At 38.2% G+C, this 19,535-nt stretch overlaps 1 protein-coding gene across 1 annotated transcript in view; it reads left to right on the top strand.

The window, feature by feature from the left end:
* The window catches only part of zfyve26 (zinc finger, FYVE domain containing 26), a 168,078-nt gene that overhangs the window by 65,037 nt on the left and 83,506 nt on the right, over positions 1 to 19,535 (top strand). Inside the window, 5 exon segments of the mRNA XM_051920021.1 lie at positions 5,080 to 5,210; positions 10,695 to 10,859; positions 10,971 to 11,059; positions 12,709 to 12,863; positions 17,038 to 17,241. Of these exon segments, the coding sequence (XP_051775981.1) occupies positions 5,080 to 5,210; positions 10,695 to 10,859; positions 10,971 to 11,059; positions 12,709 to 12,863; positions 17,038 to 17,241 (744 nt within the window).

Genomic DNA, 19,535 nt, shown 5'->3' with positions numbered 1-19,535 from the left:
GCTTTTGGGACAATAAAAAAAAATAAAAAAAAAATGAATTGAAAGTGAATTGAATGTTCAGATAGTCTCTTGCTACATTTAAGATACTTGTTAAATCAGTCATTACTTGTGAAATGTACATGTGTGAACACTTTAGATTAGCACATACAAATGATGCTTATTATCTCTTGCACCCAATTGTCCCAGTGACTTCCACATGTCATCACCTCTGTAGCCATTGTTGTTTGCATAAACCTTGACCAGTCTTCATTAAAGCCTCTGCCAAATGTTACATTATCATTATCAACGTCACCAGTTTAATGTTGTGTTTTTTTTTGTTTGGGTTAGCCAGTTGACCCCAGATTTTTTTTTTCCTTCCCTAGTCTCTGACATCATTGCCAAAGACGTCTCCTCCTTCTTGGCCATATACTCTCCACCTCCATCTTGTTGCATCTCTCCATCCCTACCTTTTTTTGCTTTTCACTCCACTAACCAATGTACCTTAGTGTGTTTCTTTTCAGCACAGTGCCTATCACCTCCACACCACATCTTTCTCTCAGAATTTGTCTTCTTTGACACTCCACACATCCATAACCTGCTCATTTTCATCTGTATTCATTCCAACTTTATGTTCCACTTTCATTGGCAATGTCATGTTTCCATGTAGCATACTTTTTGAGGCAGAGAGAATGGGGAACAACTCCTAGAATTACTCCCATGCACACCTTACCCTTGCTAACACTGTTGCACCCACACCTCCATTTATACTCAACTTGTCACCAAAGTAGCTGAATTTCTCAACTTTCTCCAAAACAACTCCTCTTACACACAAACAAAGTTCACACGCACTACATGCATACTACCCCACTATATCTTTTATGCATTCACTTTTGGCAGCCTATGCATTGACCTGAGTTTTTCCGTTCACCTCCACCGTAAACGCCACATGGTGATGCTCCCAACTGTTCAACCTCCTGCCCATTTGCCTTCCACCAGCACCTTGTTTCTTTACTGCATTTACCTTGAGATTGTTCCTTTCTATTCTGCCTGTCTATTCCAGCATCTTTTCCTTTATTTCCTCTTCATATTGTTTAAATACAAGATCATCGGCATACAACACGTCCCATGGCAACCTTTATACACTTCCCTGGTAACCACCTCTAACACTCTCACAAAGCACAACACATTAAGAAAAAAACCCTTGTGCAGCACCTTAACCTATAAACAATTTCACTTTACCTCATTTGCTGTCTGGACCACCATTTGTGCTTCTTCATACATTCACATCACCACAGATGCTAACCACCGGTCTAATACATTCCCATAGTGGCTGGAAATATGTATTTGTTTGTTTGTTTATTTGTTTCCATTTTTTGTTTCAGTATTATTAAGCTGCTGTAATATGAATGATTTTTTTCATATTGTGGTTTTACTAGGGGGCTCTGCCCCCTGCTCGCTTCGCTCGCCAACCCCTGGTGTTGGGTAACCCGAAATACATTGATGTATGTATGAGATATATTGGAGTGTAAAGGTGTAGATGACGAACAAAGGAAGTAAAGAACCCATAGCATGGCACATTAGAAGGATTTATTGGAATATTTCTTTATACACAACATTTGTAGTAAAGATGGTGTGTTGTCCTTGAATGAGTTTTCCTTGATATGGAGTATCTATAACTTTAACTTTAATGTCAGGTGAACGCCGAACTCTTGAGAAGGCTACATAAAGTTGTCCATGTCCAAATACAGGCTCAGAGAGGTATATGCCAACTCTGTCCATGGTTTGTCCTTTGGATTTGTTGATTGTCATGGCAAATGCAGGTTTAATGGGAAATTGGCGTTGTTTAAGTGTAAAAGGTAATTCCAGGTCAGAACTTGTAAGGTCAACTCTAGGAATCAGAACAGTATTGTTAGAATGTGATCCTGTAAGTACTTTTGCTTCAATAACATTGTCTGTCATGGTGTTGATGACTAAACGTGTACCGTTGCATTAACCTTGTTTAGTATTAAGGTTTCTTAATAGCACGACTGTTGTCCCGGTTATAAGGTTAAGATTGTGTTGTGGTAATCCGGCTGGGTTAATAGTGTTTAAATTAAGATGCTCATTCTCGTCTTCAGAATCAACATTGTCAGTACAGTAGTCCCTCCTCCATCGCGGGGGTTGCGTTCCAGAGGCCACCCGCGAAATAAGAAAATCCGTGAAGTAGAAACCATATGTTTATATGGTTTATTTTTATATTGTCATGCTTGGGTCACAGATTTGCGCAGAAAACACAGGAGGTTGTAGAGAGACAGGAACGTTATTCAAACACTGCAAACAAACATTTTGTCTCTTTTTCAAAAGTTTTAAACTGTGCTCCATGACAAGACAGAGATGACAGTTCTGTCTCACAATTAAAAGAATGCAAACATATCTTACTTTTCAAAGGAGTGTGTGTCAGGAGCAGTGACTGTCACAGAGATAGAGAGAAAAGTAAACAAATCAATAGGGCTGTTTGGCTTAAGTATGCGAAGCACCGGCGGCACAAAGCTGTTGAAGGCGGCAGCTCACACCCCCCTCCATCAGGAGCAGACAAAGAGAGAGAGAGAGAGACAGAGTTTGTTTTTTCAAGCACAAATCAATACGTGCCCTTCGAGCTTTTAAGTATGCGAAGCAGCGTGCAGCATGTCGTTTCAGGAAGCAGCTGCACAAAAGATAGCAACGTGAAGATAATCTTTCAGCATTTTTAGACGAGCGTCCGTATCGTCTAGGTGTGCGAACAGCCCCCCTGCTCAATCCCCCTACGTCCGGATCAGAGAAAGTCAGCGCAAGAGAAAGAGAAAAGTAAGCTGGGTAGCTTCTCAGCCATCTGCCAATAGCGTCCCTTGTATGAAATCAACTGGGCAAACCAACTGAGGAAGCATGTACCAGAAATTAAAAGACCCATTGTCCGCAGAACCCGCGATATATATTTAAAATATGCTTACATATAAAATCCGCGATGGAGTGAAGCCGCGAAAGGCAAAGCGCGATATAGCGAGGGATTACTGTACTTAGAAAGAGGCGGCTTTCTCCAGGAAGTAATGCAATGACCTGGTTATTTATGTGATCAACGTCAATATTCTTTGGACATAATATAGCCCGTTGTGTTAATAGTGGTATCTGGTCTAATGTGATTGCTGTTCCAAACACCTCTGTCACTAAGTCGTCACAGATAAAGGCTTGAGGGATCTGAATAATATCTGGGTGAAGTCCATATGTATTGGTAAGGTTTCCATCTCCTAGTTGCAATAACCAATTGGTATATTCTGGATCTGGACATCGCATGTTTTGTACAAAATGTATTGTCTCAAAGTAATGCCAATTGTCTGCGTATTTCAAACTGGACTGAACAATAGTTGAACGCATGGCATGTGGAACAATAGTGGACTCATTACAGAATGCGTTGTCAGCTAATTGGCGGAATTGTTTAGCGGCTGTTTGTCGTTCCTTTCTTTGCCATTTATTTATTGCCTCTGCTGTTTGAGAGGCGCGTTGTAGGCGCCTGCGTTCATTAATTGTATTCAGGCGGGCTCGTTTCTGTATGTCCGTTAGTTGAGATGTTTTGTTTTGGAGCCGTGACTCCTTTGGTTGCGTTGTTTGAGAAGCGCGTTGTAGGCGCCTGCGTTCATTGTTTTTATCCAGGCGGGCTCGTATATGAAGCCCCGTCAGTCGAGCTCTTTCTTCTTGGAGCTGTGCCTGCTTTGCTTGCGGCATTTCAGACGCGCGTTGTAGGCGCCTGCGTTCATTGATATTATCCAGGCAGGCTCGTTTTTGTATCGCTGTCAGTTGTGGTCTTTCATTTTGAACCCGTGCCTGCTTTGCTTCCGCAGTTTCAGATGCGTGTTGAAGCCGTCTATGTTCATTGTATTTGTCCATGTGGACTCGTTTTTGTAGCTCCGTTAGTCGAGCTGTTTGGTTTTTTGGAGCCGAGACAGTTTTGCTTCCGCGGTTTCAGACGCGCGTTGTAGGCACCTACGTTTATTTTTTTTTATCCATGCGGGCTTGTTTTTATAGCTCCGTTAGTTGAGCTGGATCGTTTTGGAGCCGTGACCGTGACTCCATTAGTTATCCGTTGTCTACCGTTAGTAATATGGATAATTGCACTTACTGTTAATACGGAGCGTTTTCTGTGGTTGTACTGTTAATAATGCATCACTGTAATGTGATTCCCATATGCTATATGGTTTGGACGTGTGAGGATGCCGTACGTTTAATACGGAGAGTTTGTTTATTCTTATTACCCGGACCATGCTGTGTAGTGTGGACCTGCTCCTTTTGTACTTTCTCGCACCTTCCGTACTGTCGTTGTGGACCTTTGCGCACTCCGTAGTGTTTTCCGTTTGACTCTGGGGTGCAGTGCAGAATCCTCTTTTCTGTGTGGCTGTGTCGTTAGTCGTTAGCTATGGGCGCGTTGTTGCTTCATGTCTTATTTACGTTAGTTGAGCTCTTTCATTTTTGAGCCGTGACTCCTTTGTTCGCCGTGGATCAGACCTCGCTTGCGGTTTATGAGACGCGCGCTGTAGGCACCTGCGCACTATGTCTCCTGGGTCCATTGCCGTGTACCTGCGTCCGTGCCTTCCGGTTTACCATTCTCGTTTAGTAATATGGATAGCATGTTTATACAGATAGATTTTTGGTTTTTTTCGAGTATAATCCTAAGCTGCTATTCATATAGAAATACTGTTCTTATTAAACCTTCCATCATCTATTAGATAAAATATTTTCACAGAAATATTGGAAATGTATTTTTCTTAAAAAGACGCATCAGTAGATCTTAAGTAAAGAACATATCAGCAGTATTTATTGATGATGAAAAAGATTTGGCATGGGGTTTTGATATCCACTATTCCTACTAAGCTGATTTCATGGAAATGTGTTTATTTTTGTTTAGCACAGTGTCCTTTATTTATTGATTGATTGATTGCCCTGAATTCAAGCATATAAATACTTATACATTTGTAATGAGTATTATAATGAGCACGTTATGGTAAGACTCTTTCCAAAAAGACTCCAGTCATAAGTCCTAACTGTGCTATGTTGAAACATAGTAATGCAGTGTGTTTTTTTCTTTTTTTCCAGTTTCTGCAGACGTCCCTGAAACTGAGAAGGAAATCCTTGGTGTTTTTTCTTGTTTGGATCGGACATCAGCTTGGAACACCTTATACTTTGACTGTTTAAATAGCAACAAGCACTTTTTGGAGCAAATTCTGGTAGGCTTCTAATTTGGAGAGCAAAAAAAAGGGTTCCAACTGCTGGGTAATGAGGGTACATGTCCCTTGAAATAAATAAGGGTGGGATGAATACTGTAAAACAGCTTAATTTGGGTGCATAGTGTAAAAAGACAACAAGAGAGACAAAAAAGGTTTTGGGTTTTCCCGGCCCCGTATACTGTACACTCCTCAAAACAAGGTACAGGTAGGTCCAGGGAATCATAAGACATTCAACACAAGACAAAGAAAAATGGCAAAATGGTATTATTTATAGAGGGGCTGGAAGTGCCAGAGGAATGCTGGGAATTGTCGGTGAACTGGATGCTGGGAACCGTGATGTCATCAAAGGGAAGGACTAGAAGTAAGTGAGTAGGCGTGGTCATAGACTTGATTCAGGGTGGCGACGCTTCCTTCTTTCTGGGAAAACAAAGAGAGAGGTTAGTGCTCCGCCATTCCCGTTTGGCGTGAAGTTGCACGTTACGTCTTGGGTCCTTCCGCGGCTCCCTAAGCACGCGTGCGTGACAATAGGTAAGGTATATATATATATATGTGTATGTATGTGTGTATATGTATATATATGTATGTATATATATATATATATATATATATATATGTATGTATGTATATATATATATATATATATATATATATATATGTATATGTATATGTATATGTATATATATATATATATATATATATATATATATATATATATATGTATATGTATGTATGTGTATGTATGTGTGTGTGTGTGTGTGTGTGTGTGTATGTATGTATGTATGTATGTATATGTATATAAGGCACGCACGAGAAAAAGAAAAGAACAGAAAATATCACTGAACATTAGGACCAGAGTCGCCTGTCCTTAAGCATCTGCCAACATAATTAGATTTAGATTTGAATTACTGTATAATAAAACTGAAAACAGGAAGAAAAGAGGTAATAGCCTGCTGTGACTGTCTGTCTGTGACTTTTAGTATGTGGTGGAATTCCAGACAGAACTGGAGCACGATATACACTACACTTTATTCCATGTCTCACCAACCAAAACAAAACGCCTCATGTGGGGCTAGCAAGCAACCTGTTTCACAAATATTGTACAGCCTGGCAAATGTCCTGGCCTTCGGTGTGGTTTGCTTCTTATTAAGACAAAGTTCTGTTTGCAAACAGTGCTGTTAAGGTTGTTTGTGTTGAATTTTCTTTTAGATTAAAAGATTAACTTCAGTATCTGGTTAAAGTAATTGCGATTTAAAAAAAAATCCATCTAAAAAAAGGAATAGAACAAAGGTACAGAAATAGAACGGTCAATGTAAAAGTAAAATGTTTTACAAATTTGAAGCGGCAATGATCTGAGCATGTACAGTATACTAATTTGTTTTTTTTTGTTCCTAAAAGTTATAATTACATAATATATTGTCTTGTTCCAAGGCCTTAGGCCTCTTCTTTCTGTAAGTTGCAAACATATTTTCATTTACTAACATGATTTGGTTGAAATCTGACTGAATTGGTGTCTTCTTCTTTTGGAGTAGACTGCTGCTCTTTTATATTTGGGTCTGTCTAATTTCCAGTACAATCCAATTTTTTTTGCTCAAATACCCATCATTTCAGAGCAAATAAACCTAAAATGTTGTATTTATTAAACCTGTTAAGTTACTTGCTAATTGAATTCTGTCATTGTCCAAATTAATGTCAATGTGTCCGATCTAAGGCTGTTTTGATATTTTCAGTTCTTGATCTGCCGCTTTTGTTGTATTATTCATGCGAAAAGAGAGGCTGTGAATTCAAAATAATCATACTATCAATAAATATTGAGTCTAGGGTTCTCAGGACATGGAATCCTGTTTAGTTTTTCCATGGCTTCTGTCAATTTACTGTAAAATTACTGTTAGAACCTGCACATACAAAAGGGTCCATTAGAACACATTATTTATGTGTCAAAAAAATATGAGCTATATTTTGAAGATAGTCCGCTGGAGCCTAATGTAAGAAAATGCCCTAGAATGCATTAACGATACCTGGATATACATATTCATGCCTAAAGTATATTTATGATGCCAATATGAGCAAAAACGTATAGGCGGAGTGGTGGCTGTGAGGCTAGGGATCCGCACTGACAATCGGAAGGTTGCCGGTTCAAATCCCGTAAATGCCAATAGGGACTCTGCTCTGTTGGCCCTTGAGCAAGACCCTTAACCTGCAATTGCTGAGTGCTTTGAGTAGTGAGAAAAGCACTATATAAATGCAAAGAATTATTATTATTAGTGCTGGGCGGTATACCGTTTTTTTTTTTTATGATATGGATTTTTCTTATACCGCAACACCGGTTTAAATTGCCTAAACGACGTTCGGAACGTGGCGCAGTGGGAAACTGTTCAAGTGGGGACCTTTTTCACTTGTACACCGCTAAACACAGATTTGTTGCACTAGGGCTCTTTTTCACTGCTACACCACCAAATAGTGGGCAATAGCATAGGCATGCCGCGTGGTGAAAATGGACAGAGAGCATTCCGAAACTGAAGCTGACGATAAAGTTGAACATAATGACACAGAAGAAGTTTTGCCGAAAAAAAAGGAATCACGTCCGTTTCCTGGAGATACTTTGGTTTTAAAAGGTCAGATGTGTAAATACTGTTTCTATACTACTGGATAGCACTGCAAGCCAAGTTGTACGTGTTTTTGTACTTGCTAGTGTATGTTTTGCTTGTATTGATCCTGCGATGTGCTGGCGACTCGTTCAGAGATGGGCGCAACTCTGAATGGATGGCATAATTAAACATGTATAACGAAGATGTTTTTTAAAGTTCTGAACACTCCGTCGGCTAAGTTAATAACTAGTTTTAATTTCACAAAGACATTTATCTGTGCGGTGATTGCTGCAGGCGCCTGCTGTTAGTGCGGAGGAAGTCAGTTTAAGAAGCGTAGTGATTAACGACTAGGTCGGGGAACACTTGACACAAAGTATTTGATGTGCAGCATTAACTTGTGACGGGGTTTGAGAAAATCTAGTAAATTAAACATTGATTTTTAGGATGAAGTTTAGTTTACAACATTCTACTTTAATTATAAAATAAACTATGAGAATAAAGTGGAAATGTCGACTTTAATCTTGACATAGTCAACATGTCGAATTTATTCTCGACATATAGTTTGTTTTTTTCTTCCGTGTCCATATTTTTTTTTCTTCACAGTGGCCCTAATGCGCTTCCATAGGGCTATACCACAAACAGCATTATAAATGCAAGTTGCACTTTTTATTATTTATGTATATAGCTTAGCTTGAAGCAAGGTCCATATTAATGCAGTTTGCCTAAATGATGGTACAGTTGGTAAGATGTCATCACCAAGTTGCACTTGTTTTATTTTATTTTAATTTGGTGAATACTGTGTAATGCACCTGGGCTTGAAGCCTTGAAGTAATAGTGCAGCTATCAGTAATACTATTATGTATTTTATTGTTGTTATTTATTAGTTTAAATATTATGCAGTTTAATGATGGTAAAATTGTTTAAAAGGTCACTTAAACGTGTCAGTGGACAGAGATTTTTAACATTAACAGAAAGTGTAGTTGGTTTACGAAAAATATTTACTATTTATTCATTTTCTAAGACGTGTTCAGTGCAATCCAACTTTTGACAAACACCTCTGGATATTTTACTAAGTCTAAATGCCTCTTTGGATGGTTGAAAATATGTTGTCAAAATCATAGTTTAAGCTTTTGCAAAATTTGTTCAATTAAAGGTTCTATATTTTGACTGCATCTCTCATGCAATGTGATTCCTTCTCTTTAGTGCCACCCCCTTGAAAACTATCACTTTATGGGGCCATGCAAACCTGGATTAATACTTGTGTGCACATTAAAATGTCTTTTTGTACAATGTACCATTCTCATAACAGTCTAATAGGTTATTCTTAGCCAGTCTACTGCAGTAATTGCAGTGGAAAATGTGGTTAACATCCACTCATGCATGGGGAAAAAAAATACCGTCTAATACGGTGAAACCGGCAGAATTTAGAAAAATACCGTGATATAGAATTTTGGTCATACCGCCCACCTCTAATTATTATTATTATTATTATTAATTAAAAATAATATAGGACTTAAAAGGTTTTGTTTTTTGACACAACACTATAATAAAATACATTAATGTAATGGCTCACTACGGCTTATTGGCATTTATATCTGTTGAAAAGCTAAAAACAATATTTTTTAGGTTCTGTCATTTTAAACATTTTAGTTGTTATCTTATAACCCTTGTTTGCTTGTAGTGTGTGGAGCAGCTGGCAAGACCCCCCTCCCTAACGCCTACTTATGTCGCATCATTTGATGAATAGCGTGGGCATGTAAACTGATAGGGAAAACAGTTCACATATCAGAATTGCATTTCCTTTTTTTGCTACGTGTTTATTGCTATGTATTGCTTTTTTAGTAGGACAAAACGGTCCACTAGAGTGTGTGTATGGTGTGACAGGAAATTGCCAGTAGGCAGAAAAATATGTTCACAAGTCTCTTTTCCAGAAGCCACTAATAGAGCTTATGGTGTCGCTGCTTGCTGTTGCATATGTCTGACATTCTCCTTAAATATCTATCTATCTATCTATCTATCTATCTATCTATCTATCTATCTATCTATCTATCTATCTATCTATCTATCTATCTATCTATCTATCTATCTATCTATCTATCTATCTATCTATCTATCTATCTATCTATCTATCTATCTATCTATCTATCTATCTATCTATCTATCTATCTATCTATCTATCTATCTATCTATCTATCTAAATAGTGCACTGCATTGCATTTCCAGTTCTGAATTCCTTTACTATGTAATCAGATTTGCAATGCTTATGAATTCAGTGTTTTTTTTTGGTCATTTTGAATATTTTTGGCCCATTTGTTTTAATAGTTTTTTTTTTTTTGTATTAAATACTCCTGAAGTGTATAGTCCTACACATCAGGTTACAACAACATTTATTTAAAGAGATCATTTTCTTACAAAAAGTGTTGCTCAAAGTGTTTTGCAAGAAGTAAATGAAAGAGTTGAAAAGAAAAGAGAAATATACTGTAAAAGATACGTCATCACTGTACACATACACAAAAAAGTAATAGAAATGAAAGAGTCCCTAAGCATATGTTAAATTACTATTAACTAAAGACAATTGTTTAGACTTTAATTGTCATTTTTCTAAAAGACCAAGTCAGGGAACCCGATGGCTGGAAAGAAGAGGGAATTAAAAATAAATAAATACTGTAAGTAAAACGCCTCTAGTGGACAAGAAAGTTATTCATTATTGTTACTGTATGTTGCATTGTCCTAAGAGATTAGACATGGTGTGGCTCATTAGTAGTTCAAGCTTCCACAAACTTGCCAACATCCAAGGCAGCTGCAGAGGGTGCCCCAGGTCAGGTGTGTGATAGTATTGGGTGAGAAGTGTTTGCATTCTCAGTAATTGACTAATGCAGTGTGTGTGCTCTTGTGTCAGGTTGCAGCCCTGAGCTTGGTGAAAAGGGAAGACTTCTCCGGTTTAAAAACACTCTTGGACAAGGAGTTGAGACCTTTGTCGAGGCTTCTGCTTTTGCTAGGATGGACCCACTGCCAAAGTCTGGAATCTGCAAAGGCTTTGCTACGTATACTGCATGAAAACAAAGTATGGTACAAGTATTAGGTGCTTTTTGTTTTATGTTGTCTGACTGCCTGATAGTTTTTGATATTTTCTACTGTGTATCACATTGTTGTCTATCATATTCTGTATTTCTAGGAGCTTCATTTTGACTCTGTTTTAAATGAGTACGCTAATGGATTATCAGCTCAAATCAAAATACTGGAATGGTGCTGGGAGTGCAACAGGTAAAAACATAATGGTGTGAATGTGGACTTGACGCTATGCCATGCCTTGAGGAGTATCCAGCTCTTATAGACTTCAATAACAGTTGATATTTGGTGAATGGTGAATAACATATTAAAATGTCTACAATTCAATGCAATACATATAACTTTTTCAACACACAATTAAAGATTTATACATTCCTCAGATGTCGTCATATGATGGTATATCCTAATCCCCTTAAATTTATTTTAGATAAGATCAGTGGAGCTGATCTGCACATAAACTAGGAGCCTTCGTGTTGAAGTCTAGTTGGTGTGAAGATGGTTGTCTAGCTGTTCCTTTTTAGCTACCCAAAACCTTCAACTTTTCCACACTATTTGCTCTGCTTCATGGAGTTCTGCCTTGTACTAGTGCCTGATACTTTCTTTCTGTACAGACCCTGAAGAGATTTGTGCTAGCAGGCACTATAAAATTGAATTGATTGACTGTTAAGTTAAAAGTAGCCAGCAAGAAGTCAAACAAAATGACACCTCTTTTTCAGGAAAGATGTAATGTAATGGAGAAGGGACCTCAGTTGCCTTGAAAGCTTGCATATTGTAATATTTTTAGTTAGCCAATAAAAGGTGTCATTTTGCTTAACTTCTCACTACATCCATAATGGCTAACACGGTATAACACCTAAGTAGCCAGCCAAAAATCCAGACCTGAAACAGTAGAGGAAATTGGCTGGACCATTGTAGGATAAAGTGAGGTGAAGTGGAACCATTCTAAAGTAAAGCATGCATTTTATGTTTTAAGTATCAATATTATACAGATACTGCAAAGAATATGTAATATCGTGACCTTTAAATTTATGACAGGATATTCAATACTACCTTTTATATTTTTCCTAATGATCTTACAACTGACAAAAACAAAGATTAAATGTGAAAGAAAATATATGCTGGTAAATGTTTAGTCTCTAGTGGCACTTGGATGTCAGTTTTAACTTTTGGAGGTTTATTCTTAAATGAGAAAAACAACTTATCAGTTTAAATGATCTTAGAAATGTAAATATCTTTGAATGAGAGGTGCAGTTCAGCAGGAACGCTCTAATTGTGAAATCATGTTTGAAAGCTGAAGTGTTTAAGAGGTATAGGGAGCTGAAGTGTACCTCTGCCATAAAAGCAGGAGCACAGTCACACACTCCACTCGCACTAACACTGCAGGCCTGGAATTGTGTCTGAATTTTTCACTTTCAATGAAAACCAGCAGCTGCTGTAACTCTCCTCAAGCAGGGATTCACCAGTCTTATGGTTTATTATTAATATTGCTACTTATTTGCACAATCTGTTAGAAACAGTGATGACATTTCCAATGTTTGTAATTATTTTAATTAAACAAAAGAATGAAGGAAGGCTGTGAATTGTTTCCATCTGTGTGTTATTACTTAATAATGAGAAGATGGTGAATTTGGCTTACATGAAGAGGGTCAGATGTGCACTTTGTAAAACTGTTATTTAATAAGTTAATCAGTTTAGCTCTTTTGGAGTTTTTTTTTTTTTTTTTGAATAAGATATTCAGTTTAGTTATAGGGAAGTTTATTTTTTATTTTATTACAACCTGTTTTATAATTTTTATGACGTTTTTTTTTTTGTGTCTCCTTATACTTTTTTCTCCCTGTCTTAAGAGATAATATTTCAACTGAAGACCTCGTAAGACACCTGCACAGTCTTGACACTCACTCTGCACTCTATGTCCTGCACTCACTCACCAACCTCCCAGCTCAGGATGAGGACACGATCTTGGCTATTCTGCAGGCTTCAGCTTCACCTGGCACCTCAGGCGAGTATCTCTTTTTTTATTAGTAGACACATACTGCCATTACAGTCCCTTATTCTGCTCCAGTGCCTTTGTCTTTAATGTTTTCCAAGCTTATAGTCTGAGCTTAACAAGCAACTTAAATTGAAATATTTTGGGATATACCAGAAATAGGAAAAGTGAGGGCTGCTGTTGGAGGATAATTCAATGAGTTGTCATTTAGCAGGGCTGTGTGATTTTTTTTTTTTTTTTTTGGAATAGTTCCATTAGCTTTGCATTTTAACTTTGATGCTGCTCCGTTTACAGATGGGAAAATATGAATGGAGTTGCATTTCATACCCATTATGCCACATTTTTCCCAATAAAGACATTTTACACGTTCCAGAACCTAAGTGTCTTGAAAATTATTGCACGTAAAATGAAAATTATCTGCCTGACTTTGAGATTCATAACTTCAGCAAAAAAACAAATATGTTTGAGGAGTTTCATTTTTGTTAGTAAATTAATGGAGACCCTGCTTTGAGTTAGACTATGATCATGACTATCCTCCCACCCCTCCAGTTTCTTTGTACATTCTCATAGTATAGTTGAAACCTGGAAAAGAGAGCATCAGAATTAATACAAAAGAGCATTGTGAGACAGTTTGAGATTTGATTTGTAGACCCAAGTCTGGAAAAATACATAAATTGTTTCAAAGATATTGACGATCCCAGGGCTCAGTGTAATCGACTATACAGAAGTGGAAAAATATTCTAGACGAACACCACACTGCCTGACTCTATGCCATCTTTCAAACCTAACTTGCAGTGGCGGACCATGCATTTCACACATAGGCCTTCAGTAGTGCTCCGTCTGAATCAACCCGCCCCTCAAAAACTAATTTATGGCTATAAAAACCATCTTAATATGCAGAAATACAGTATAAAGAGCCGTTGCATCGCAGATAGATAACTCCTGTAGCCACAATAAATGCCTTTATTGAATAGACAAACCAGGGGTGAACAAGTTCCTTTCTACTGCAGCTACAGCCCATGACACACATAAAAAACATCAATAATAACTCATAAACTTGCAATATTATTTAGGAAAATAGCAACATTTTACTCACCAAAAATTTGGATTATTTGTAAACAAAATCCATCCTCCTCTCTTTTCTCAAAAACAGTTCAATTACTCTGTCGTACAGATTATTCGATCGCTTCAGTTCCATCACGAAGTCCCTTTCTATCGCCATCGAAGCTAATGCTGAAAGTCTAACCTGCCCTGTCGTATTTCTGGCATAAGTTTTAATTTGCTTTAGGGCTGAAAATGTCCGCTCGACAGAAGCAGTGGACACGGGAATGCTCACCGCCAAACATACCAATGTGTACAGCTGCCCCATGATGCTCACATTCAGATTTTTCTATTACACCATCCTATCTAATCAACAGGTCTGAATACGGTGACGTTGCCGTATGCCTGCTAGAGGGCCCTAGTGAAACCAACTTAAAATCTGATTGGTTGAAGCAACAGTTTAATCGACATTTATTATGTATTAGAGGGACTGCAGAACGGATTGTGAAGGCCTCCCGGGCAGACTTCTTTGACTTTGACCCTGCCTGGCAACAAATGATGGCTGAAATGTGATTGGTTAAATGCTTTAATACGAAAATACATGTCTGGAAGCAGCACAACCATCGGAAAAGCTATGAAAAGAAGCGGACAGACTATTTGGAATTATTTAATAAGTAGTCATGGACAAAATATAATTAACATCAGTTTGTGATGTAGATATTTTTTTATGCCAGCAGAGAAGGCCTTGCAGGCCCTGACGGTCTGCCACTGCTAACTTGGAAGGGTGGTATAATTCAAAGACACTTCTTAAAGTTTCTGCAAAACCAGCTATGATTCTGAATTATTAACTAAAGTTGATGACTAAAATTACAGTTGATGTTCATGGGCCAGCAGTCTCAAAAGTACTCTGTAAGAGAAGATTTTTTTATAAGAGTGTGGCAATGAGTTCTGAGTGCAAAAGTGTGTAGCCAACAAAAAATCATAATCATATACAGCAAAATAAGTGAATAAATTCTGCATCTTTAATAATTTTGCGAGCTGAATCAAAAACCTGGTTTGAACAGAACCAGTGGCTCGATCATCCATAGACCTTGGTTTATTTCGGAGTGCATCACTACTGATAATGTTGTTAGAACTGGGTAAGTGAAATTTAGTGTAATAATGTTAGAGGTTGCTGATTACAGTAGTTGAAAACATAACTTGTTAAGACATTGTAAACTAGCAGAGGGGTGACAGCGGTGATTGTGCAGAACAGGCATACAAGTATACGGCTTTGAGTCTGAGTGAGCATTAGGCTGCAGAGTTTTGAACCGAATGTAGCTGAGATATTGGATTAGATGGAACACCCATCCATAGAGTTTACACCAGTGTGTGACATAATCATTGACAAGTGTCTTAGGCTCAGACAAACAGATACAGGAGATGTGGCAGAGGTTCAAAAAAGAATCTATATACGAGTTAAAGAATGGGAAGAATCCAAAATGATTCAAAGTTCCTCGCAGAGGGTGAAGGTATGAATGTACCATTGTCTAGTATCAAGGAAAAGGAGTTTATTTTTATGATGGGATGTTTTAATATTGTTTAATTATAAGTAGAGCTAACAACAAATCAAGTCAAATTAATAATATATTGAACAATTATCATAAAAGTAGAGTTAAATAAATCGGACTCTGCAGCAGTATGAATGAAAAAGTACCAGTTCCAGTTAGCAGAAATAGCACAAAAGGTGATAGAAATTTACATTTTGTACCTAATACTTGTATGCAAAATTTGGTTGACCTAAGTGAAAATGTACTCGGGTTATCATGTTTACATACACACACATACAGACAAGACACACAGTTTCAGACTCAGGGAGGTCTAAAACGTTGAGATTCGTAAAATCTTGAGGTTGAGTTTTTAGACGATTACAATACTTTCTCTATACTTCTTGTATGAGAAAGTAAAAAAGTAATATATGAATAAATCTCCGTAGTAGCAGCATAGAAATTCTAACAGCGTCCAAATCAAAAAGCAATGTTGCATTGAGCAAGCATGTAGATAAAGAATAATAGACAACTAAAGAAAAACGATTAAGGAACTCCATATGTGTCTGGCTCTCTAAGCAGGACCCATGGTCAAAAATGAAAGGTTTGACTTGACTCTAGCAGTGCCAGAGATTGTTTTGATTTTATCAAGTGTTATCCTGCTGCTTCTTTGTTTTGTTTTTTGTTTTTTTGCTGAACATATACACATTTTCAAGTTCATAAGGCTCATTTTCAGTGTTATCTTTAATTACACAAACTCTTTTCAAATGCTGTGTAACTTAGTGCCAAAAATAATAATAATAATAATAATTCATTACATTTATATAGCGCTTTTTCTCATACATTGTTTATAAGCTGTCAAATGTTTATAGGTTATTCACTGTGAATTTCCTTTTTTTTCTTGTATCCAAGGTCTATATATTCTTTCTGTTTTAGGAATTTCAATCAGATGGCTCTTTATCATCATGTAGAAACAGAAAAAGATACAGGCAATTAAAAAGTAATTATAAAACCACATGTGTGGTTCAGACAGATATATGCAACTCGCTAAATGTGATTACTCTTAAAAAAAAAAAAAAAAAAAAAAAAGTGTTTAATCATCTTGCTTTCCATTTTTATTTAGCCAATCCAGCTGAAAAGGCATTGCGTTTAGTTAAGAATTTGATCTCCCACAAGCGTGTTTGTTGCATGTATTACTGCTCGCTCAATTCCAAATGTATATGTCTCGGAACAAATAGTTCTTAATAACATTAGCTGGATTGAGACACAATAGATTTGCAGAATGTAGGAGAGCACCTGTTTAAACAGACTTGCATATTTAGATGTTTGTGGCAGGTTTTCCTTCTTTTTTTTTTTTTTTTTTTTTTTTTTTTTTTTTTTTTTTTTTTTTTAAAAGCAATTTCCAAATCTACATTCTCTGAAGATAAAAAGAACATTGAAAAGTTAAACATATTTCATTTTATTTTTAAATTTGGTGCACTTCAATAAAGCAAAAGAAGAAGAGTCTTTACAGAATGTCTTTATAGTAGTGATTAGTGCATGTAATAGCTTTCTTACATATACTGTATGGTTGTTTGTCTTAATAAAGAATGCTAAATCTCACCCCTTCCCTGAAACAGGTTCAGCTGAGCTGCCCGAGACTTTACGCCTTGTTCAACGTCGGAATGTAGCACTTTTCCAAGGGTTCTGTGCTTTTAAATATGCTGTCTATGCACTTTGCGTCAATGCACACAAGTATTCTTGCTGCTCTGAATGTTTAGATAAACTTCTGGAAGAGACACTTGGACACCAGTTTGCAACGGATGGCCAGCTGACAGAAGAAGGTAACATGTCTCAGATTTATCAATATTGAAAAAAGGGCTAAACCTTTGTGGTAACTTTAGCACCTGCTTAATTACGTACTTTTTATTTTTAGGCCATCTTGATGGTGTAGTTATAGAATGCATTTATGGCCATTGCTGCTTTCTAGTCTAAATTGAATTGTCTTGAGTTTCCTCTCACAGTTTGCCAGGTTGATTACCATTTCTGAATTTCCCTTTGTTTGTGTGATGGTTTGACACCCATCCAAGGACAGATTTTGGTACAGTTTTTCTGCAAACAGTAGTGTCACAGTTTACTGGATACACAAGACTTTAATATGTGACTTGCATCATTGTCATCAAGGGAGTAGACATTTTTATGGGTGGGCAGCTGTTCTGATGCCAGCCATCTCTAACTGGCAACCAAGAGGGACAGAATCTTTATTCTAACTCCAGGTCACAGAGGAAATGCTACAAAAGCAGTAGCACGGTAACAAGTAGCTAAGTGATAGGAGTCTGCAAGGGAGCAGCAGATTGAGAAAAGAAAGAGAAATGCGTTTGGAATAACTAAGTATATGGCAAAGGCAAGACAGGGTGTAGTAAGTATGAATTTCCTAAAAACTACTAAACATCCTGATTGAAAGTAAAGGGATTAAGAATGGGATAATGACATTTGTTGTGAGAAAATAAAAAGACTAAGCTGAAAGGTTTTTAAAAAGGAGATGGTAAAAGCACTGAAAAAGTAGCAGGCCCAGCTGTAGTGATTATGGAGGTGCTGAAGGCAGCGGACGTTTATGAAAACTGCACTGGGGTTATGTTCTGAATCTGTTGGTTTTTTGTGATAGACATGGAGGTGGTGGCGAGAAAGGAACACGGGAGCTCTCGTATGCTGACGATTTTATATTGATGGCAAAAAGTGAATTTGGATTGAAGGAAGCCAAAGAAAACTTGGTTAATTTTCCATATTTTTGTATGCTGATTACATAGCTCTCTGTTTACTGCAATCCAGTAAGATTGTATTTCATAGTCAAGTCAAGTCAAGTTGGGGAGCATGCACTGGTACAGTGTGTTGCCGCACCCACTACATGATGAAACAACTCGGTATCCTGGTTGGCAACCCCTCAGACAGACACGCGGCCCTATCCCACCCTCCGGAAATGGCCCTCTATCTTCCGCAGCTAGGTGTTATGTGGGCGACCCCTTGACCTGGTCCAGCCACTCGGTTTCCCAACAATGAGGGTCTTAAGAGCTGGATCACCCTCAGGGAAATGCACCACATGGCCATAGTGCTGTAACTGACGCTCCCTCACAATGCAGGTAATGTGCCTCATTTGGGACTCCATGAGCAAACGCTCATTCAACACAAAGTCAAACCAACAGTATCCAAGGATTTTCCGGAGAGACACAGTACCAAAGGAGTCCAGTCTTCGTCTCAGGTCACTGGATAGCGTCCATGTCTCACAACCATATAACAAGACAGGAAGCACCAGGACTCTAAAGACTTGGACCTTCATCCTTTTGCATAGATATTGGGAGTGCCACACACCCCTTTTCCAGTGACCTCATGACCCCCCCATGCTCTCCCAATCCATCTACTGACTTCATAGGAAGAGTCACCAGAGACATGAATGTCACTGCCAAGGTAAGTAAACCTCTCGACAAGGTTGACACTCTCTCCGCAAACAGACACACGGCTGATGGCTGTGCCCAAGAGGTCATTAAAGGCCTGGATCTTGGTTTTATCCAGGACACTCGCAAACACAGACACTCAGACTCCTTGCTCAGTCTCTCGAGCGCCCTGATCAGAGCCTTCATTGACTCCGCGACGATCACAGCATCGTCATCAAAGTCAAGATCCGTGAATCTTTCTTCACCAACAGATGCCCCACAGCTGCTGGTCCCCACGACTTTGCCCAACACCCAGTCCATACAAGCATTGAACAGAGTAGGAGCAAGAACACACCCCTGATGAACCCCAGAATCATCTGGAAAAAACGGAGGTTCTCCCTCCACTCTGCATAGCACTCACAGTACCAGTGTACAGACCAGCCATGATATCCAGCAACCTCGAGGGAATCCCGCGAACCCTCAGGATGTCCCACAGGGCAGCTCGATCAACTGAGTTGAACACTTTATGAAAATTAACAAAGGCTGCAAAGAAACTCTGCTGATATTCGTGTTTGCGCTCCATGAGAACCCTCACTGCCAGGATGCGGTCGATGGTAGACTTCTTAGGTGTAAAACCAGACTGTTTCGGTCGCTGGTAGGTGAGCAAGTGATCATGGATCCTATTAAGGACGACCCTAGCAAGGACCTTA

This window comes from Erpetoichthys calabaricus, chromosome 16 (genome assembly GCF_900747795.2).
Source record: "Erpetoichthys calabaricus chromosome 16, fErpCal1.3, whole genome shotgun sequence".
Taxonomy (NCBI): domain Eukaryota; kingdom Metazoa; phylum Chordata; class Cladistia; order Polypteriformes; family Polypteridae; genus Erpetoichthys; species Erpetoichthys calabaricus.
The sequence above is the reverse complement of the archived record's forward strand: the minus strand, read 5'-3'. Positions and strand labels throughout refer to the sequence as shown.